Source organism: Labrus bergylta, chromosome 19 (genome assembly GCF_963930695.1).
Source record: "Labrus bergylta chromosome 19, fLabBer1.1, whole genome shotgun sequence".
Classification (NCBI taxonomy): Eukaryota; Metazoa; Chordata; class Actinopteri; order Labriformes; family Labridae; genus Labrus; species Labrus bergylta.
The window spans coordinates 12,809,070-12,827,636 of NC_089213.1; the positions used below are offsets into that span (position 1 = coordinate 12,809,070).

Genomic DNA, 18,567 nt, shown 5'->3' on the forward strand with positions numbered 1-18,567 from the left:
AGTCGATCTGTGAGTGTGTGTGTGTGTGTGTGTGTGTGTGTGTGTTGAACAGGTGTAGCATCTCCTCCCTGCTCTCCATGGTAACCTGCTCCTCCTCTTCCTCCTGCTTCATCTCTCTCCCATCACGCTCTCAAACTGACTAATTGCAGAAACAAACCATCCTGATCGTTTTCTCATTCATTTTTTAACTTATAACCATCATCGAGTCTACATATATTTTACTGCATTCTTTAAAACATTACCATCTGCTCCATGTCTGTGCATCAGTTTTTACCACTTGAAAATTTCCATTTACGTCCTGATCCACCTCCTCCTCTCCTTCCTCCTCCTCTTAGTAAACTATTGAACTGAGTCTTTACCCTTGTGTTATTAGGACTTCTTTAACAGTGTGAGTGTGTGTGTGTGTGTGTGTGTGTGTGTGTGTGTGTGTGTGTGTGTGTGTGTGTGTGTGTGTGTGTGTGTGTGTGTGTGTGTGTGTGTGTGTGTGTTTTCAGGGTGTTTTTGGACTGTCTGATTAACCCCCTCCAGGAGCAGATGGAGGAGTGGAAGAGAGTGGCCAACACTCTGGACAAGGACCACGCCAAAGGTTCAAACACACACACACACACACACACACACACACACACACACACACACACACACACACACACACACACACACACACACACACACACACACACACACACACACACACACACACACACACACACACACAGAAACGCTGAGTGTGTGTCCGTGCATGGTGCAGTGGAGCTACAGTATCCTCTCACTGTTCTACTATTCTTGTCCCCGTAAGCAGTGAGGGAGAATCAAGTTTGTCTGACTCCTCTACACTAGGGGACGATATGTTCTCTGTCAGCTCGTTACTTTTGGACCTTCTTCCTGTTGACCCGTTAAGTCACAAAGTAAACAATCGACAAACACGTTGGCGAGCAGCAGACTGTTTGTCGAACGGTGAAAACATGGACGACCAATCAGCTCTGAACGTTTCGTACGAAGACACAACCTGTCCTGTCTCTCCTCGTCTGGTTGTCTCTTTGACTCTCTCCATGTTGATCCCTTTTCATCTTCTACACTTTTATTCTGCTCGACTTCCCGGTCAAAGCCGGACACAGGGACTGTGGAGCGTGCTCAGAATGTCTGGTCCAGTTTGGGTCTGATTGAGGTGTAAACAATCGACCCCTGACCACATTATCTTCAGTAGGTGTACTGTCTCTTTAAGGCCCCCCTCCCTACATGCCCTCTCTTTCCTGATTGGTCAGCTCTCTGGAAGCCTTCCTGGGGGGCGCAGAACACTGCAGGGCTGCCAGGGGAGGGCTGCTCTCCAGGTTCGGGAAAAGAGAGTCTATGTAAGAAGTTTTAGTGGCTTACGTAGAGGCTTGAAGTCTCTGGTGAAATTCTTGGTTTCATTTCGGGGAACTATTGCGTGATTCACAGAACAAGCCATTTAGCGCCCTCTGCAGACTCATTCTGGGATTACTCCAACATATGATTACCTCATGATCTGAAACTTTGCCCAAGTTTAGGTAGAGCATCCAGCATTGTAACGCTATATGAGAGTTTAAGAACGGGGATCAGTAGAAGACGTGAACTTTAAAGACTTTTAACATTTTAAAGGAGCTGTCTGTTTCTTGGCCTGTGTCGTCCATTTCAATAATGAGTGTGTGTGTGTGTGTGTGTGTGTGTGTGTGTGTGTGTGTGTGTGTGCGTGTGTGTGTGTGTGTGTGTGTGTGTGCGTGTGTGTGTGTGTGTGTGTGTGTGTGTGTGTGTGTGTGTGCGTGCGTGCGTGTGCGTGTGTGTGTGTGTATTTCATGTGTGTGTGTGTGTCTCCCTGCAGAGTATAAGAAGGCTCGTCAGGAGATCAAGAAGAGATCCTCGGACACTCTGAAGCTGCAGAAAAAAGCAAAGAAAGGTTTGAAACGTGACATTTGATCTGAACAGTCTCTGTGGCTCCGTTACGTAACAACACAACACAATCAAATCTTAACGAGGGCGTCAACGTTTATAATTCCTCCCTGAGTAAGATGTATAACTACACTCTGAGTTTAAAGGAATGTTCTGAGGGTAGTGGGCGATAATGAAAGGCGTCGTGGTTTCTTTAATGGGATGATTAAGTGGCGTGAAAGAACATAATGACGACTGTATGAAGATATGTGAACAGTTCAAAGTTCATCTTGTGTTTTTTTTCTCCCCCTCTGCTCATGGCGTCCCATCATGCACTGCTCTGTCCAGCTGATGTATTCGGTAAGTAATATTTTTCCGTCTCTTGTTTTTCTATGTTTTTTCTGTGAGGATTATTCCTGACAAACTGAGACTCGTCGTTATCCGCTGTGGAGCAATTACAACCTCTGACCTTATATGTTGCGTTGTGTTCATGAAAATCAGAGTTTGGTTTGTTCAAAGAAATGTCTCAGTGGACTGGATCGAATGGATCCAGATCCAGACTTTAAGGCCCAAAGCGGTCGAATTAAATCAAATCTATTCTGGTTTTAATCTAAACAGGAAGGATTTATAAAAGTACATGTTCTGATCGTCTTGTGAGAGACACAAAACAGTTAGTGTTGCTCCGTCACCTCCTCCATCACACCCAGCTTTAATTCAACTCAAAGACGTTCCCACGTGGTTCAGACGTTTGTGTGACTCATATTTAAACCATGAACACCACAAAACACACCAAACACATACTGAACAAGATCAAGTAAAGAGTTTCCTCTGCTCGTTATGTAAGACATCATCAGGAAACAATGTGGAGCAATCCAACCAATATGTAACCACAACCAACAGCTGGATGACTGACGCACCGCCCAAATAGGAGTAATGAAACACTATCTTTATGACTCAACTGATGTCGTTATGACAGACAGACTATGACACGCTGAAGATGTTTACAGTTATTAAAAACAAACTCATGACACAGTTTATCCACCAGAGATAATTTAAAGGTTTGTTTTGAACAGTTTTAAGAGATTAAACACATATGGAAGAAAACAGAAAACACAGAAAGTGTCTTATTTTGAAGGACTGCTCCGTCACTTTGGTTTGTCCACCAGTTTAACCCAAACTGAAAAATCTCAACAACTATTGGATGGACTGAAATTTCGTGCAACCATTCATGGTCCCCAGAGTGTTAATCTGTCTCACTGTGGTGATCCCTGGGTCTTTTCCTCTAGCGCCACCATGAGGCTGGCATTTGTATTTTGTAGGTGAAATGGAACAATGGAACTACTGGACGGATTGCCATGAAATCTGATGAATAAATTATTTTCCCAAAGAGGATAAACTGCCACCATTCTGGTCATCTCCTGATGTTTGATGTACATTGTCTTCAGCCGTATTCAAGAAAGCTTTGAGGTGTGTTTGAAAATCTGACGTTGTGAAGTCATCATTTTCAGAACAAGTCGTTAGCGTTTAGAACAAGTTTTTTGATTCATGGTTCTAACACAAGACTTATTATAAGTGAGAACACGTGTGTCGCGTTCTTGCCCACAGAGGATTCCAGCTTTGAACCGTGTCTCTAAGACTAGATAAAGAGGACCGGGTACCGACCCCAGAGGAACCACAGATGTGGTCGAGTCTATCTGAGTGTGTTGTTACTGAAGGAGAGAGAGAACTCTGCTGTGGTGTGAATGTCATCAGGGAGGAAGAGTGAGGAAACGGGGAGGACGAAGTTGTGTTGGAATGAAAAGAGAGAGAGAGAGAGAGAGAGAGAGAGAGAGAAGTAAAAATGAAACATCTGAGCTGAAATGAATAAAATCAGGAGAGAGATTAGAGGACAATGAAGGAATAGATGTCTTGATAAGACAGACAGAGAGACAGTCACCCTGCAGAGATAAACATTCACAGCTCCCATATTGTCCTCATGTTGACTTTTCATGTTGTCAGTGTGTGAAACCTTTAGCAGCTTTACATGATCAGCTTTACATGATCTTATCGATCTGATACCGGCATCAGTAAAAACCCTAATTTCAGCCTCTGCCTGAAACGGTTTGTTTCAGCTGCTGTCTCTTTGAGGTCCCAACGTGAACACTTTCTTCTGATTGGCCAGCTCTCTGGAAACCTTAAGGGGGCTGCAGAACACTGCAAGGCTGCCAGGGGAGGGCTGCGCTCCAGTACTTGGAGAAAAGAGTCTATGTAAAAGGTTTCACTAGTTTGAACGTAACAGACAGGTTTCTTAGATCATTTTGGGTCACAAGAACAGAAAAGATGAATAACTGTGTCCACATTGTAACACATTATACAGTCCAGCTGTATGTGGATTCTACAGTGTTAGCGTTGTGTGCATGTGAATGTGTGTGACTTCCTGAACGAGTTTGAGGACAAAAGAGGAGGAAATGAAAGGGAGAAGCACGGAGAAAAGAAAAACATCTGCAGAGAAGGAAAAGATGGAGAGATAGAGAAGAGAAAAAACAGAACATGAGACAGATTTTCTTATCTTCTTGGCTTCAAACTTCTCAAATTCTTTGTAAAAACCTGAACTAACAGAAGCTCTCAGTCTTCTCTCTCCTCTGTATCACAGAAACGTCTGCCAGGGAACGTTGATTTCAAGTTTGACAGAACAGAAGTCTCCTACAGACCACAGAAGTGACCTGAGCTCTCACTGGAGGAGAAATCTAACTTTAATTGCACGCTTAAACGCAGCTGAAGAGACGATCAGATTACCACATGATCCTCTGAAAGAGGAGGAAAAACAACAATCAAGGGTTTTCCTCACTGCTCTACAGCTCCTCCTTCTGATCCAAATATTGGAGTGTTGGTGTGTTTGTGTGTTGGTGTGTTGGTGTGTTGTTGTGTTGTTGTGTTAGTGTGTTGGGGTGTTGGAGTGTTTGTGTGTTGGAGTGTAGGGGTTTTGGAGTGTTGGTGTGTTGGTGTGTTAGGATGTTGGTGTGTTGGGGTGTTGGAGTGTTTGAGTGTTGGAGTGTTGGTGTGTTGGTGTGTTGGTGTGTTGGAGTGTTGGTGTGTTGGTGTGTTGGAGTGTTGGGGTGTTGGTGTGTTGGAGTGTTGGGGTGTTGGGGTGTTGGTGTGTTGGAGTGTTGGTGTGTTGGAGTGTTGGGGTGTTGGGGTGTTGGTGTGTTGGAGTGTTGGTGTGTTGGAGTGTTGGAGTGTTGGGGTGTTGGTGTGTTGGGGTGTTGGAGTGTTGGTGTGTTGGTGTGTTGGAGTGTTGGGGTGTTGGGGTGTTGGTGTGTTGGGGTGTTGGAGTGTTGGTGTGTTGGAGTGTTGGTGTGTTGGAGTGTTGGGGTGTTGGTGTGTTGGAGTGTTGGGGTGTTGGTGTGTTGGAGTGTTGGTGTGTTGGGGTGTTGGTGTGTTGGAGTGTTGGGGTGTTGGTGTGTTGGAGTGTTGGTGTGTTGGGGTGTTGGAGTGTGTTGGAGTGTTGGGGTGTTGGAGTGTTGGGGTGTTGGGGTGTTGGGGTGTTGGTGTGTTGTTGTGTTAGTGTGTTGGGGTGTTGGAGTGTTTGTGTGTTGGAGTGTAGGGGTTTTGGAGTGTTGGTGTGTTGGTGTGTTAGGATGTTGGTGTGTTGGGGTGTTGGAGTGTTTGAGTGTTGGAGTGTTGGTGTGTTGGTGTGTTGGTGTGTTGGTGTGTTGGTGTGTTGGAGTGTTGGTGTGTTGGTGTGTTGGAGTGTTGGGGTGTTGGTGTGTTGGAGTGTTGGTGTGTTGGTGTGTTGGAGTGTTGGGGTGTTGGTGTGTTGGAGTGTTGGTGTGTTGGAGTGTTGGAGTGTTGGGGTGTTGGTGTGTTGGGGTGTTGGAGTGTTGGTGTGTTGGGGTGTTGGGGTGTTGGAGTGTTGGAGTGTTGGTGTGTTGGGGTGTTGGGGTGTTGGTGTGTTGGAGTGTTGGTGTGTTGGAGTGTTGGAGTGTTGGGGTGTTGGTGTGTTGGGGTGTTGGAGTGTTGGTGTGTTGGAGTGTTGGGGTGTTGGGGTGTTGGTGTGTTGGGGTGTTGGAGTGTTGGTGTGTTGGAGTGTTGGTGTGTTGGAGTGTTGGTGTGTTGGGGTGTTGGTGTGTTGGAGTGTTGGGGTGTTGGTGTGTTGGAGTGTTGGTGTGTTGGGGTGTTGGAGTGTGTTGGAGTGTTGGGGTGTTGGAGTGTTGGGGTGTTGGGGTGTTGGGGTGTTGGTGTGTTGTTGTGTTAGTGTGTTGGGGTGTTGGAGTGTTTGTGTGTTGGAGTGTAGGGGTTTTGGAGTGTTGGTGTGTTGGTGTGTTAGGATGTTGGTGTGTTGGGGTGTTGGAGTGTTTGAGTGTTGGAGTGTTGGTGTGTTGGTGTGTTGGTGTGTTGGAGTGTTGGTGTGTTGGTGTGTTGGAGTGTTGGGGTGTTGGAGTGTTGGGGTGTTGGTGTGTTGGAGTGTTGGTGTGTTGGAGTGTTGGGGTGTTGGAGTGTTGGTGTGTTGGAGTGTTGGAGTGTTGGGGTGTTGGTGTGTTGGGGTGTTGGAGTGTTGGTGTGTTGGAGTGTTGGGGTGTTGGGGTGTTGGTGTGTTGGGGTGTTGGAGTGTTGGTGTGTTGGAGTGTTGGTGTGTTGGAGTGTTGGGGTGTTGGTGTGTTGGAGTGTTGGGGTGTTGGTGTGTTGGAGTGTTGGTGTGTTGGGGTGTTGGAGTGTGTTGGAGTGTTGGGGTGTTGGAGTGTTGGGGTGTTGGGGTGTTGGGGTGTTGGTGTGTTGGTGTGTTGGAGTGTTGGAGTGTTGGAGTGTTGGGGTGTTGGGGTGTTGGGGTGTTGGAGTGTTGGGGTGTTGGAGTGTTGGTGTGTTGGAGTGTTGGAGTGTTGGTGTGTTGGAATGTTGGTGTGTTTAAATGTTGTTGTGTGTTGTTTTCATGTTTCCAGCCTGAGAACAGACTGAGCTCTCTCTGAAACTGAAGATCAAGTTTCACAGATAATAAGCACTCTGTACTTTGATTGAAGCTACAGATCTGCCCCCCCCCCTCTTCTCCCTGTGTTCTTCAATGGCTGTCTCTACCAGCTGGATAATGATACATTACTTATACTGGATTACAGATCAGGAGAGGCTCAACGTCTTTCAGGAACTTTTAACACGCTCATTGAACACAACCTCTCAGTGTTTTTCTCCTTTTCTTTCTGACATACATTCAATAATTTAATGAACATTTAAGAGACTTTAAAAACAATGGTTAGCGTAGCTGAGCATAAAGACTGGAAACACAGGTACACTGTAGCCTAGAAATATGACCCGCTCTTAAACTTCCTCTCTGTTGTTTTTTTAAACATTGCTCAGTAAAGTTGTGTTTGGTTTGAAGATGTGTTTTCTTTGTTTGCTGGGCTGAAATGTAATCTTTTATTTTTTAAGTTCACTGACAGAAACTTTAACTCACCAACAAGTTTAATGACAGAACGATTATCGAGTTATTTATCAAGAAAAAGGGAAAAAAAATGTCTGTTTGACTTCTCTAGTTGAAATGTATGGATTTGCTCCTTTGCTCTTTCAAACCGCTCGGTCGGTTGATTATATTTGGGTTTTCTGATTCTGATCGTTTCCTCTGCTGGTAGAAAATCATGAATAACGTTTTTCACTTGTCTCAGAATTATTTTTACAAACGTGTCTTTAGTTTCTGAAAGTAATCAGCAGACAGTCTGGGATGAAAACATTCATATATGTTCCACTGTAATAACAAATGTATGTGTTTCTGTGTGTGCAGGGCGCGGGGACCTGCAGCCTCAGCTGGACAGCGCCATGCAGGACGTCAGTGATAAATACCTGCTGCTGGAGGAGACGGAGAAGCAGGCGGTGAGGAGAGCGCTGGTGGAGGAGAGGAGTCGATTCTGCTGCTTCGTGTCCATGCTGCGGCCAGTGGTGGTCAGTACGCCTCCTCTGGGTGGGGCGTTGTAGTGGTCGTGTGGTAATGTGGTTGTTGATGTTTGTGTGTCAGGAGGAGGTGATGTCCATGCTGCGGCAGGTGGTGGTCAGTACGCCTCGTCTGTATGGAGCGTTGTAGTGATCGTGTGGTTACATAGTTGTTGTTGTGTGTCAGGAGGAGGAGATGTCCATGCTCGGGGAGATCACTCACCTGCAGACTCTGACAGACGACCTGAAAACTTTAACCATGGACCCTCACAAGCTGCCCGCCTCCAGCGAACAGGTACACTCGCCTGCTGCTGACACTCTGTCCTGATTGGTTCCTGATGTTTTGAATTCTTGCACTTGAAGTGTTTTTCCACCTTTTTGAGGACATTACTGCAGACAAAACTGCACAGATTTAATCACACCTTACTGAACAAAACTTTGTGTATCACAGTCGACATTCATCAGCACTGACCTCTAACACTGCCCCCATGTGGTGGGGGCATTGTTATTCACCCCTGTTAATTCCCTGCTCTGATATTTTGACCTTAAACCCCCAGAAGATGTACTGGTGTAAATAAAATTGCCGCATCCCATGTACAGAGGCTGTAGTTCTCAGAGCGAGCAGTCTGGGTTCGAGTCCGACCTGTGGCTCTTTTCCAGCATGTCCTTCCCCGTTCTCTCTCTCTCTCTCTCTCTCTCAGCGAAGGCTCCAGCTGACAGCTATTACAGCTATGACACCTTTAGACATGTCCCTTTAGGTTCATACAGAGCAGTGAATGAAGGTAACATAAAGTATATCTATATTATGAAGTCCTAATGTTTACTCAAACATCTCATACACATTTCATGTTCAAAAATAAACTCGCCCACATCTGACTAACTGGTGTCATCATTTTGTCCTCTTTCTCTCTCCGTCCAGGTGATCGTTGACCTGAAGGGCTCTGAGTGTACCTGGTCCTACCAAACTCCGCCCTCGTCTCCGAGCACCACCATGTCCAGGAAGTCAAGCATGTGCAGGTTGGTTACCATGGCTACAGAAAAAGTCATCAGTCATCCCAGCAAATCTTCAAAACAAACTGATACGTCTGTTCACTTTATTCTGACTGTACTCTATTGCCATCCTGTGGTCTACAAGTGGAACTGCGCTTTAGAAATAATCTGAATGTGTCTGATCTGTGTGGAGGATTTATAGGGTCTTCATGAGTCGATGATTTTCCTCTAAACAAAAGTTTCCTCCCTCTTTATTAACTCCTCCTGTTCTCTTCTCGTGTCTTCTATCGTCCTGCAGCAGCCTGAACAGCGTGAACAGCAGCGACTCGCGCTCCAGTGGCTCACACTGTCACTCCCCCACCTCACATTTCCGATACCGCGCCTCCTCCTCCTCCTCCTCGGTGCTACCGCAGCAGACGCCCGCACGCCTCTCCTCCATCTCCTCCCATGACTCAGGCTTCATCTCCCAGGACGCCTTCCAGTCCAAATCCCCCTCCCCCATGCCCCCGGAAACATCGCAGGTATGTAGCACGGATCAGTGAGAGAAAGAACACTTTACACACCTGAAACACTTAAAACACCAGAGAAACACCTGAATCCTAAACACCTGATACAACAGGAACACCTGTGGATGGATATTGTTTGTTAGTGTGACACTTTGAATGAAGTCAAATGAAAAACACAAACACTCGTTTTATTCTGATCGACTCCTCTTCCAGCATCGAGGTCACAAATCCCTGCAGGTTGCTAGGATATCGTGCTGCTGTTGGTGTGTGTGTGTGTGTGTGTGTGTGTGTGTGTGTGTGTGTGTGTGTGTGTGTGTGTGTGTGTGTGTGTGTGTGTGTGTGTGTGTGTGTGTGTGTGTGTGTGTGTGTGTGTGTGTGTGTGTGTGCGCACGTGTGCGCACGTGTGTGCATGTGTGTGCACGGGCGCTGAGTCACCCTCAGGCTTACTTTCTCTCCACAGGGTTTCCTGAGCTCTGGTTCAGGGGCATTTAACCTTCAAATTAAACTAGAAAAAACAGAAAAACCTTGGCTGTATTTTCACTGAGTGACATCATGACATGTTTATTTTTGTCCCCCAGAGTAAAGAAGTTTAATTTAAAAGATATGAAACAAAGTAAAGGAGTAAATATTTACTGTTAGTGACCACAAAGTGTTTCAGCGTTAATCAGAATCAGTGAAAAAGTTTCTGATTCTAACGTTATCTGTAATTTCTTAAAGTTGCACAAACCTCCTGAAGTCTGCAGGTGTAGACACAAACAGACAATGTGTTTCTGTGTGTAGCTCTCACAACTCTCAGCTTCTCATCCATCCGGCTTCTACTCTTCTACTCTGTGCTAACAGCTTCTTTTTTGTGCTTACAGCTTCTTCTTCTTCTCTGTGCTAACAGCTTCTTCTACTACTCTGTGCTAACAGCTGCTGCTTCTTCTTCTCTGTGCTAACAGCTGCTGCTTCTTCTGTTGTTTGTATCTGACGCTGACACTAATAGATGCTCTGCTCTGTGTTGCTTTAATCCTCAGAGACTGTTTTGATCACTAACCTGTGGCTCATGCTTTTTCTTCTTATGCTTCTTTTTCTGTCTGTTTTTGTTTCTCTGCTCTCCTTGTGTCGTGTAATCTCTGTGTGTGCGCTCTGCATGGCTCTGCTGCAGTCGTGTGTGTCTCCTTTACTGTCTGAGTGTGTCAGTGAGGACTCTTCCTCTTCCTCCTCCTCCTCCTCACCCTCACACAGTGAGCCTCACACCGGGCTGCAACAGGTGAACGCCTGCACATGACAACACACACACACATACACACACACACCGCATAAGATGGCGACGATGGGTTTTATCTACATAAACACCTTTAGACAGCTTTAATAATGAATAATGTCGAAGGTCATGAGCGTCTCCACCTACACTCCTGTTGTGTTTTCATTTCGGAAACCGCCATCTTTGATTTATGAATTGTTGTCCTGCCTCTCCGTCATCCACTCACTTTTAGTTGTTCAACGGTTATGACCATCCCGCTGCCCTCTGTCTGCATGGAGTGGTACTGCAGGCCCAGGACACCCATCTCCACCCTCCTCCATACTTCACCTCCTCCTCCTCCTCCTCCTCCTCTCCCATCTCCTCGCCATCCTATTCGTCCATGTCTCCCACCTGGCCGTGGTGTCGTTCAGGCTCAGGCCAATCAGGAGAGTCCCTGGCTCTCGGACTGGTCCCATCGTCCAGAGTCCTGTCCTGGAAGGTTTGATCCTCATCCACCCGATCTGTCTTCGTGTATTCCTTGTTTTTATCTAAAATCTCATTTTTACAGTTTAATTCTTTCTTGTCTTACTTTAGAGACAAACACACATTTCTTCAGTCTCCCCTTCCTTTCCTCTGTAGTGCTTTAGCTTCATTATTTACATGCAGAACTTCAAACTACAGAATCTTAAAGGAGCAGTATGTAACTGACACCTAGGGTACATCCCAGTTCCCTTAATTGCATCCAAGTGTCCTCCACTTGCCTTCCCTCCCACCAGAGATGCATGGAGAGATGCAAGGAAACGAAGCAGAGGAGAGAGGAAATGAGGAGATATGTTTTAAGAGACATGAGACGTCCTTTCCTCTGTAGCGTCACGTGAAGCGATGTCCGTTTGTAATGATGACATCAGCTGATCACGTTCAGCTGTCAGTTGACTTAAACAGCTGTTTATGTCCGCACAAATATGAACTGTATTATTTCTAATAAAGTACACACAGTAGCAGTGTTTAATTTGTGTACTTTATCTGATAACAAACACCTGCACATGAAGAACAAGCTGCATTCTGCTTCAAACCAAAAGGACAATTTCTACTGACAAAAATATTTAATATTAAATTGTCTATTTATTATTTGTATTAGTTTTGACTTCTAATTCGACAATGAACTCTGTATTTTATAAACACAGATACTTATGTCTCAGGAATACTGACAATTATTTATGAGTTCTAAAAAATAGAGAAAAAAAGTGATATTTTCCAAACAGAAGATCATTAATGATCAGTCTTTGATGAAATTTCACGAACATAAATAATGATGAATGTAAAATGTGTTTCTTACTGACAGACTCCCTTTGTCAGCAAGGGCAAACAGGTATTGATTTTATAGAACTTACAGGCTACATAATATTTTGTTGTTACTCTTCATGTCAGACACTTTTTGAATCCCAGCTCATCACAGACTTACTCTTTACAAACTGACAGATGTTTATAATCTGTTTAAATGTCCGACGGTCCGTTTAGCGTCTTTTTAATGTCCTTCTTTTCTCCGTTATTAAACTCCGCTGATGTTGATAAGTTTCATTGAAGTCTGATCCGCTGCAGCGTCCAATCAGTGAGTGAAATTCAATAAGGGGGCGTGCATGTCAGTAAAAAGACTTCCGCAAAGTCAGCTCTTGTGTATCCTCGGTCATCGCTCCTCAGATCTCCCTCCTCTCTCCTCCTTTCAGTTATAAGAGCTTTGGGAAGTTCCTTATCATGGCGGGTCTAGAACTACTTCCGGTTCGGCCAAGGAGCGAGGAGATAGCATTTAAGAGAACTGAGATGCAGGGCTAGTGTTTGAAATGGGTTCTGCAGTCTAAATTCTAAACATTGTAGAGAGCTGTCTCCCCCGCCATCTCCTCTCTAGAGTCGATGCTCACGCAGGTTGCCATGTGGTGGACACCGAAGCTTCAGTGTTTAGCCAGCTCTGCATTGGTCTGGAAACCTTTCTGTGTTCTAACCTCTCTCCATTTTTCAAAAGTATCTCCAATATTGATCCTAGTTTGAGCACGTTTCTGCTCGTGGAGCTTATTAGAAACATGCAGAGGCTTTTTAGGTCGGGTACAATCACTTCTATCTGAACCAGTTCTCTCGCCCGCGTCCATCGCTACAACACCTGTTGGTTTGACCTGATAACTGGTCTCATATCTGGCTAACTGAGGGGCGTCCAAAACGGCTGTGTGGGGGTGCCTTAAAACCGCCTACCTTCTCTGGTCCAAACAAATCCAGAGCATTCAGGACCAGAATCTAAAGTTAGAAGGAGGACATACTGGCTGCTACATTGTTGTCAGAGAAGCCAGCTCTTCAACATAGCATGTTTCCTTAATGTCTGATCATATAGTAAGGTCACTTTATCATTTCACTCACTACACATCTAACTGATTGGACCTTTTAAGAGAAGAATTTTTATCAGGGCCAGAAGTTTAAAGAAATCATCTAATACTGACAAAGCAGCAGCTGTATTACTGATTTGTTCATGATGCTGTTCATCTGTGTAGGACTGGGCCAAACCGGGTCCATACGAACAGGGAATGGTCAACACCCTGAAGAGAAGCAAGGACAGGAGAGAGACTTCAGATCCCAGCAGCTACCAAGGCGCTGATGTTACCACAACACCTGGAGAGGAACCACCAGGGGTTAAAGGAAGCCCCTCTGTGACCTCAACCAAGGTCAGATGGTGTTTCTTTAAAACATGTGATTCATTTCAGCTCACACAGAACCATTTAATTTGTGATTCATTTGTGCGATCCTGTCAGGAGGACCGCGAGGCCCATGAGGAGCTGGCTCGAGTGTTGGCCCGGGGCCTTAGGTTGGACATCCACGGCTCCAGCAGAGACTCTCTGCAGGGCTCGAGTGGCTACAGCAGCCAGACCAACACACCGTGCTGCTCAGAGGACGCCATCCCCTCTCAAGGTACACCAGGGTTGTCATGATCCCTGAATTCTAAACATTGATTTGATAGGTCATTTATTGTTTTTGACTAACAAAAACTGCAGGAAAACTTCTGCACACTGTTTAAATCGTTTTTTGGAAATGGCTCTCTCTTTTTTGACTAAATATAAAACCAATAATTTCTAGTTTTTTTAAAGCTTTGACAACCTCTGCACCCAAAGCAGCCTGAGACACTCCATGTTTAGTATCCTTTAGTTATCCATCCTTTATGAATACTGATGGAGGGTAATCAAACTGTGTTCTTCTTCCTGTAGTATCAGACTGTGATTATTACTCTGTGGGAGCCGATCAGGACGTCGAGCAGCAGCAGTCTTCAGACTTTGATAAATCCTCCACAATCCCCAGAAACAGCGACATCACTCAGTCCTACCGCCGCATGTTCCAGTCCAAACGCCCCGCCTCCACCGCTGGGCTGCCTTCTCACCCATCTGCCATCATCACCCCGGGAGTCGCCACCATCCGAAGGACACCGTCCTCCAAACCCAACCTGCGACGGCCCTCTGGGGGCCTCAGCTTGGGCCCCATCCCCATCAAGCCCCCCATGATCCCAGTGAAAACCCCAACCGTGCCTGAGCATCCTGGCTTCCCCAGCAGGTCCACATCAGAGGACAGAAGCACACCACGAACACCACTCAGCCCACCGACCACCCCTTTGACACCAGGCACCAGTACATCACCAAAGTGCAGCCCCTGGCAGACCCAGCAGGTACGCAAGGGGTCGGATCCCCCCACCCCTCCACCACAGCCCAGCGGTCGGGTGGAGTGGGACCGCGGTTATCTCCCCGAGCTCCTGGAGGAGACGGAGTACGGGGAGGTGGAGGACTATCTGGTGGCTATTCGACGAGGCGTCAGGCTCAAGAAGGCGACGACCAACGACCGCTCGGCGCCTATTATTCAATGAGAAGTTTAACCGGAGACATTTTGATTTCCTGCATTCAAAGGACGCACAATGAGAGCTATGACATCAAAGTGGACGACAGGAGAGGAGGAGGAGGAGGTTGCCTGGAGACTCTGAAAAAGGATCAGTTTAGAAATGTGCCAACTAAACTTTGAAGGAAGATCTGATGATGCAGTGAGTTCATTACATTATTGCCAAATTTTGATTTAGACTATTTAAAATTGATGCGCTTCACCTTTTGGCCATAGACACATTTAATAAATAACGACTGAGCACTTTTCCGTCTGTGGTTCTAGACGAGTTAGTAAACTATCAACGATAAAAGAAGCTTTTTTAACCATTGGTACTTCACTTCCTGTTCCACTAGACTGATCCGCATCACGTCACCCGGGCAACCTCAGTCCATGAGAAAAGGTGTCACACGTTATAGTTGTCCAAAAGGAGAGAGTTGCAGGAGGTGACTCGTGTAGCAGAGAGGACGAGAACACAGATGTTGATGTGTGCAGTGTTACGGGATGTGGGAAGAGATCAGAGCGAGCTGAATGACGGAGTGTTTTCAAAAGATCAAATCATTATTTGTATGTACATATTTATATTGACGTGTTTGTATGTTTTGTTCCTCATTCGCTCCTTTAACGTCACCCCCCCTCGTCTCCTGTTTAAGGTGCCAAAAGCCCGAGTGCTGAAGTGAACTGAAATGTTCTCGACTAAAGTGAAATGGGTTTGTTGTAAAGATGTAGATGGAGGGTTTGAGGAGCCTCCACTAAAGCTGGAAGAGAATTTATATGTAGAGTACCGTGTTAAAGAAAGGAACTCAACCTACAACATAATCTGGTTCTTTTAACATTCAGAAGATTGACCTGCATGTCTCGATATGAAATTAGAATTCAGCCTTTAAATCAGAGAATGATTCATAACCCCGTGATGACACACAAGATTATTATTTCAAATCTTAAACGATATTAAAAGCTCTTAAAGTACGCGAAACCCGGGTTGCTCGCTCTCATTGGCTGTTGCATTCCATCGGAGGCAGCTCGATCTGGAGTCATAAATATCTAACATGTTTGATCTTTATGACTCCATATCGTTGGGGGGTAAATCAGGGCCTTAAATTGTCCAGTGTTGAGCCTAAGCAGAAACCAACCAGGTACTGTGGACGCCAACAACCCCATAGATAAAGTCTGCTTTTATTTTCTTAAATCGTGTTTTTAGTCGCTGGTATAAACATCCTTTTGTGATAGTGGATAAATCTGTATTTTCTTTTATAAAAGTCGGTTTTTGTTATTTCAATATTAGTTTATAAATTCGTTTTCTCAAACATTATAGCTATCCTACATCACGCAGTATTTCAGACAGACTACCTGTGACTGTTAGCCGTCAGGTTGACCATCTCTCTGTTCAGTGTTCAACTTTTCACCTGCTGCTAAAATACCATCTCTGTAGTGTCTGTGCACCGTGTGAGCGAACACTTCAAGTCTGTGGTGCCGATAGAGGTCGCTACTAAAAGTCCTGTGGTCATTCTTAGACATAGTCATTGGAATAATATGGATTTTATTGGTCTGTTGCAGTAAAGACAGTGTTTGCTGGTGGTGAGCTGTATTAATCTGCAAAAATAAAATGGTGTTATCGTTTTAGGTCGTTTAAGACAAACCTGGCAGCCATGATGGAGGTCTTAGCTCGCTAGCATTAGCAAAGCTGATTACATTTTCTTGATGTTGTAGATAGACTACTTGTCTCCAAATTATTTAAAGACATTTCGATATTTCATAATATAAAGTAGATTTCTACAAATTTGCCCTAAATTTAAATAAGCTCTAATTATGTTATCTTATGTAGCAGCTTTAAGTAGACGTTGGATGTTAGCTAGCGCAAAAACACATTTTAGAAGTTTCAGTTTTTTAAGAATGCTACTTAAAATTTCTACAAACCCTGCTTAACAAAATGTATCTCACAGTATTTTTCATATTTCTGCCCTAAAAGATGTTAAGTTGGAGACAGACCACAGACAATGCCATCAGAGGCTTTGGTAGCTAAGATAAAGCAGGGAATTTAACTAGCTAATTAGCATGCTAGTTAACTAGTTTCCCCTCTTATCCAAGCTGCTGTAAGTCTTACCTAGTTCACGTTGCATCTTCCCTGCCTGATCTCTGTAACAACTCCAGCTATCTCTTTAATTGGTGCTATACCTAACTAGCTAGCGATCTTGCTAACATCTAAAATGGTTAAGATAAAAAGGTTCAGTGAGGCAGTAAGTTAAACGATAAAACCAGGACACTGACACACACTGATTTAAATTACATTCATTGTTAAAGTTAGCTAGTAAGAACCAGGAAAGAAAGCTGGCTAGCTAGTTAAATGATGGATAGCCTACAAATATCACAGTCAACTCTATTGTTAACGTGAAATTTATCTAACATCATGCTTTTTACATTAAAGAAAATCATTGTGTATAATACAACCACACAACAAAAGAATTATGACCCCAAACCTGACATTTGGACTGTAATTGTTAGCTTTTTTTATCTTAAGTTTGGCTATCTAGCATTATTAAATATTCTCTACGCATCAAGATGTTTCAGCTAGCAGTGAGCTAAACCTTCTTAGAGCCCGAACACACGGAGACGGGTCGCATCAGGTGCTCCAGATGTTTGGCTGCTTCTGCATAAAGTGAAATTGACAAGCGCTGCAACTCCGCGTCTTGAGCGAAGAAGTTGAATATGTTTTAACTTTTATGCACATGCGCCGCACAGCAGCTGAGAATAGTGCCTGTCAAGTGCGCTGTAACAGGAAACGGCGCTCCTCTGTGTACTCGGGCCCTTATGGGGCCAAAAAGGGCTTTTAGATTCGTGAATAAGTGAGAAAATCCTCTATTAACCGGGAACATTTCAAACTGAACCCGCATATACCCTGCTGTGCAATACTACTCACTCTCAAATATATAAACCTGTGATAGCTTGTGATTAAATGTCAATTAGCCCAATGAGCTAACCAACATGATGGTAAATTAGCTAAACAAGCTCCAATAGCGTCCCCTGTTGCTCCGTAATACTTACTGTTAATAATGCATTATTAGGAGAAACATTATTTATGTATTTATTCATTTGAAAGTTTGTCCATTAGATAATTTCTTTATTTCTACACTCCTGACTGTTGAGCATTTAAAACCTTAACAAAGATATTTAAATATGCATGTTGTTCTTTTTTAGTTAAAGATTTAATATAGTCCGCTTTTTTCTACTGGAACTACTTTTTGATCCGTCTGCCCCTCGTAGACCAGAATGCATTGTAGATGCTGCTCTTCATGAAATCTGTTTTATTAATGTTTCCTATTTAGTGTGACGGCAGTTTGACGCCATGTTTGATGACTGAAGTCTGTTTGATATCTGTTTATTCTTCTTTTATCTGTTTGGATCAGTTTACTGTCCGTTTCATGTAAGCGTGCAGGTTTCTTTTCTGTGAAGGTTTTACTCCTGTGCAGGTTTCGTTCCTGTGCAGGTTTTCCTCCTGTTCAGGTTTTGCTCTGTGCAGGTCAAACGCACTTGTGAAGCTGATGCGATTAAAAGTGAATGAAGCTGAATGTTTGAACCTGTGACGACTCGATGAAACTGTCTAAGAGTTGAGTGAGGCCTCCACACACACCGAGGGTTAAATAAAGTGATAAAAAGAAGCGTATCAGTAACAGAAGATAATTTACTAAATGCATGGGGAGACAAATCAACCAATGAGGTGGAAGTTGGATGTAAGACCCCACCCTCTGTGTGTGTGGAGTCCTTCCTGTCTCTGAGCGGGGACAGCAGATGTCTGTGTTTTTTCCTTTCAATATGTTGACTTTTTTTTTCTTAAACAAGTCGCCACGTTTTGGTAAACGCTGCCATGGATTTCTTTGTTTTTTATTGTACAACATTTCACTGAGGTGTTCTTCTGAAATAGTGCCAATAAAAGCATTTCAAAGGTCTACGGTGAATATTTAGATTCATGCAGCTTCTGTACCTGCAGGTAAATAAATGATAAGTTCACATATTACAGACACATGAACTTTAAATGACTCTACGTATTAATTAGTCTATATCACATCTTCAAGGCGAAAAACTAACTGTGAAAGAAGTCGCTGTGATCCGGGATCTGAACAGTGTCATGGTCCTTTTATGGAAATATTAGATATCTAAGTCTCCTATTAACTCAAG

General features: G+C 44.3%; 1 protein-coding gene across 3 annotated transcripts in view; it reads left to right on the forward strand.

Moving 5' to 3' along the window:
• Nucleotides 1–18,338, forward strand: part of LOC109997280 (MTSS I-BAR domain containing 1) — a 39,285-nt gene extending 20,947 nt beyond the window's left edge. The window contains exons 5-15 of one of the 3 annotated variants that reach the window (XM_065948278.1): nt 495–586; nt 1,838–1,912; nt 2,233–2,244; nt 7,631–7,788; nt 7,964–8,071; nt 8,696–8,793; nt 9,065–9,287; nt 10,420–10,524; nt 13,032–13,202; nt 13,290–13,446; nt 13,740–18,338. In XM_065948278.1, coding sequence (XP_065804350.1) covers nt 495–586; nt 1,838–1,912; nt 2,233–2,244; nt 7,631–7,788; nt 7,964–8,071; nt 8,696–8,793; nt 9,065–9,287; nt 10,420–10,524; nt 13,032–13,202; nt 13,290–13,446; nt 13,740–14,386 — 1,846 coding nt within the window. In that variant the 3' untranslated portion in view covers nt 14,387–18,338. Of the gene's footprint in view, nt 1–494; nt 587–1,837; nt 1,913–2,232; nt 2,245–7,630; nt 7,789–7,963; nt 8,072–8,695; nt 8,794–9,064; nt 9,288–10,419; nt 10,525–10,750; nt 10,997–13,031; nt 13,203–13,289; nt 13,447–13,739 lie in introns of all 3 variants that reach the window. The other 2 variants (XM_065948277.1, XM_065948279.1) reach the window with 2 other exon arrangements.
• Nucleotides 18,339–18,567: the final 229 nt, after the last annotated feature.